The 4101-nt window shown below is 28.2% G+C and overlaps 1 protein-coding gene across 1 annotated transcript in view; it reads right to left on the reverse strand.

Annotated features, from left to right (window-relative positions):
* The window catches only part of LOC117182735 (uridine-cytidine kinase-like 1), a 26672-nt gene that overhangs the window by 20242 nt on the left and 2329 nt on the right, over nucleotides 1–4101 (reverse strand). Inside the window, exons 3-4 of the mRNA XM_033375841.1 lie at nucleotides 675–893; nucleotides 282–388 (exon numbers count right to left, since the gene is read on the reverse strand). Coding sequence (XP_033231732.1) covers nucleotides 282–388; nucleotides 675–893 — 326 coding nt within the window. The remainder of the gene's footprint in view (nucleotides 1–281; nucleotides 389–674; nucleotides 894–4101) is intronic.

Below are 4101 nucleotides of genomic sequence, written 5' to 3' on the forward strand. Positions count from 1 at the left end.
CGAGAATTCTGGATCAATCTGAAAAATCTCTATCCCATCCACACACTACTCCTTTCCCCTGCCGAGTGAGTCACGCCTACCCCGGAAGGGAAATGGCTTAATAGTGTAATAATAAAAAATCAGAAATTATTGGATCAAAGTTTCAAAAAAAAAAAAGAGAAAAAATTGACAGAATTCTCAAATGCAGCTATTATAGGGTATTTTGAGAAAAATATTCGTAAAAGGGGAAAAATAGGAGAATACGGGACTGACTCTGATCCGTGCAATAGCAATAAACTTACTTTGTAAAACGAGTCCATACTGAGGAGGGTTACCCATGGTACATCCAGAGATTCAATAATTTTTGTTGCTACAGTAGTTTTGCCAGACGCACTTCCACCACAAATTCCTAGAGCATAAATTGTTACATTTTATGACCCAAACAGCTTCCAATGACGCAAGCCAATAAATGTTATCTTAAGAACTACTGCTCTATTTGTTTCTATCCAAGGAAAAACCTATTGAATCATTTGGAGGTAATTAGTATATATTTTTCCGATAACAGAGTAAAATAAACCTCAATAAAATTGATGAAAACGGAAGGATTTTATACTCGGGTCTATTATACTGCTCTGAAGATAGGACTTATTTTGAATGTATACATTTTAAAAAAATATTTTAATTCTTCAACTGACCTATAACGAATGGTTCAACTTGTTGGCCAGCAGAATTATACCAAGGTGGTCGACCAGCAGTGTAAATAGTTCTGGTTTTACTTCTCAGTATCGATTCTGACGCAGTTTTCTTATTAGACTGCGACATACTTGTGGTTCGTTGTCTCCGAGATCTTGGCGACTTCTGGGATCCTGTGATTTGAAGACGAAAACGTGATTCACGTTTAATAAGCTCAGTTCATACCATTATAAATATTTACTTTAATCATCAGTCTCAAAATTAAAAGCACACATTCCCAAAATAAACCATATATGGGGCATTCCATTTCACATGAGCGCGCTGACAAAAAACAGAAGGTTTTTTCAAATTTTTTTCAAATTATGGTAATTTAATCAGCAGAACATTACAAATGAAAACAATAAGAGGCCATTCAAAAAATACGTCACGCTATTTTTAACACTTTTCCACCCCTCTCCTTCTTCGTCGCAGATCATGACACAAACCTTGAACTCCCGAGAGCGACGTCACAAATTTGTGACAAAATGGGTCACAATTTGAGCCTAAATTTTTTCTTCGATTTCATTCGATTTCACGCTTAAGATTTCAAGTGAAAATATATTACATTTTTAACAAAATACCTGAATCTTCAACGAAAGAGTTGAATTTTCAAGTTACAAAGTGAAAAGTTTTTAGAAAACAGTTCAAGTTTAAAATAAAAAAAGATAAATATTCAAACAAGTAAGATAATTTTTTTTCAACAAAATGTTTGAACGTTCAAGCAAAAGAGGCGAATGTTCAATAAAATTGTTGAATTTGTATGTAAATAATTGAATTTTCAACCTGTGTAGATGATTATTTAAGAAGATGGTTAAATTTTCAATCCGTGAGTTCCATTTGTAATCATAGAGTAGATTTTTTCAAACCAGAAACACACATTTTTTATCAGACAGTTGAATGTTCAACCAAGAGTTTTTCTGCAAAAAAGATTGTTTAAAACATTTATTATTATTTGCAACAATATTCTCTTAAAATAATATTATAAACTTGCGGTTTTTTCTAAACTTTTTACATTTTTGCCCATGTTTCACTTATAGCGAGGATAAATGAAATTTAACAAACATAATTGCTTAACCAAATTATTATTATTTTTTACTACCTGCTGCTAAAGTAATACTAGATTATTTCGGTTTTCCACCTAAAACTGTTAACTTTTTGTCGACTTTTTACTCAGTGAAATAATAATTAATGAAAAATAATAAACATAATTGCTTCAGCAAATCATTTTTTGTTTATAATTATCGTCTTTTAGAGTAATGTTAGAAAGTTACGGGTTGATATAAAATTTCAAACTTTTCTTTGACTTTTTAATCACGAACAAATTATAAACATTATTATAAGTATTAATTCAAACAAACATTTATATTATATATATATAATTTAAGTATATTTCAAATATCTGTTTTATTTCAGGAGGAATGTAACTAATTATAATTAATTATAATCCGAGGTTTTATTCTAAGAAGCTTATTAATTCGAAATATTGTGCAATAATATGTCATTTAACTTAATTTACCGCAGTTTTAAGAAAATCGAAAGATCTTTTTCTTTTTCTGTATTGCGCTCTTGTGAAATGGAACGGCCCGTATGTACCTACATAACATAATAAAGTCAGTGTTTACTTCTCATTAAATGTTGTCGTTTATTATTATCTTATAATCACGAGTAAAATTAGTGAACAAACGAACTGAGAAATACGAGGCCAGTCTTTCGACTTTATTTTAATTATTTCAGGAAAGCGTAAAAGCTTTATAGAAATCAATGTAATCTGAAGTTCAATAGAATGGGATTAATGTAATTTAAAAGCTAATTAACTCATTATAACATTAGTATATCTTTTTATAAATCTGCAGTCAATTAAAGTTTGTGCAAATATAAATTTTTGCGGGATTCAGAAAATATCAGAAGGCGTATTTTTAAGTTAAAAAACAGAAGAAAAAACAAGTTTCAAACTCTAAAATCAAAAAAATTACAAATTTAAAGAATATAAAAATGGTCCAATTCAAAGTATGAAGTATTTTTAATCTTATAATTTACACTTGAAACTTTCAAATGTTTAGAATTTTCTATGGAAGGATTGAGATGGGAAAAAATCATAATTATTATTAAGAGAGAAAAATACTTATTTTGCCTTTAAATACCACATTGGACATTTGTTTATATAATATGTACTTGCAAAATAAACAATATCGAATTAAAAATGTTTGTACGTAACATATTTGGGAACGCAATTTGAGAATTTTTTATTTAAAATATTTTTAACTTCAAACAAAAACAGTGGAATTTTCAAATAAATAGTTACATTTTCAAGAAAAAAATACGAAGTTTTTATACGACTGTTGATCTTCAACATAAAGATGAATTCTCAAAAAAAAATAATAGTTGATATTTCAACCAAAAAAGAAACGAATTTTTAACAAAATGGTTAAATTTCTTAATAAAGAGATGAATTTTAAACTAAAACTATGAATTTATCAATCAAAATGACGAATTATTAATGAAAGATTTTTCTCTCAAAAAAGAAAAAAAATCATCCAAACTGTTGAACTTTTAGCCAAAAAAACGAATTTTTTCTTAAACAATTGAATTTTCAATCCTAAAATATGAATTGCTGATAAAAAAGTTAGTTTTCAACCAAACAGTCACATTTTTAAGAATAAAAGAGGAGATTTCAAATTAAGAAAATTAACCCTCTACCGAAAGACGAACTTTCAACTAAAAAATATAAATTTCTAACCAAAAAATGTAAGTTACATTTTAAGTTTAAACAATTAATTAATTTAAAAAACACAGTCAACTTGTAGCCAAAGAGTTGAACCTTTAAACAGAAAATAATTTTTTTTTAAAGTTCATTTTTTAATCAAGTAATTGAATTTTCAATTAAAAAAAACGACCAAAGAAGATTAATTTCTAACTAAACAGTTGCATTTTATCAACAAAAAAATTACATTTTTACGAAGAGATGAATGTTTAAACAAATCAGACGAATTTAAAAAAAGGAAGTGAATTTTTAACTACGAAAGATTTCAGTAGCATTTTTAACACCGAAATAGTTGAATTTCAACCCAAAATGAATGATTTTTTAACCAAATTCTTGACTTTTTAAACAAATAAAAACATCTTTAAGTAAGAAAATAATCGCAAGGAAGAAGAAACTGAAAAAAATCAAAAAAATTTCCAGGCAAATCAGGTACTGACAAGAATATTATATCGGAGTATACGCAAAAGTTTATTTTAAAAATTCCCTAATTTTTTCGGATCAATTTTTCGTTTGCACTAACCAATCTTTTACCTGAACTGGGAGGGGGGGGGCTAAAAAGTGAATGCCTCGGGGCGCATTTTTCTTTAACCCTTAAAGGCCAAAACGCCACTACCGGTACCCTGCATTTC

Source organism: Belonocnema kinseyi, chromosome 2, assembly GCF_010883055.1.
Source record: "Belonocnema kinseyi isolate 2016_QV_RU_SX_M_011 chromosome 2, B_treatae_v1, whole genome shotgun sequence".
Lineage (NCBI taxonomy): Eukaryota > Metazoa > Arthropoda > Insecta > Hymenoptera > Cynipidae > Belonocnema > Belonocnema kinseyi.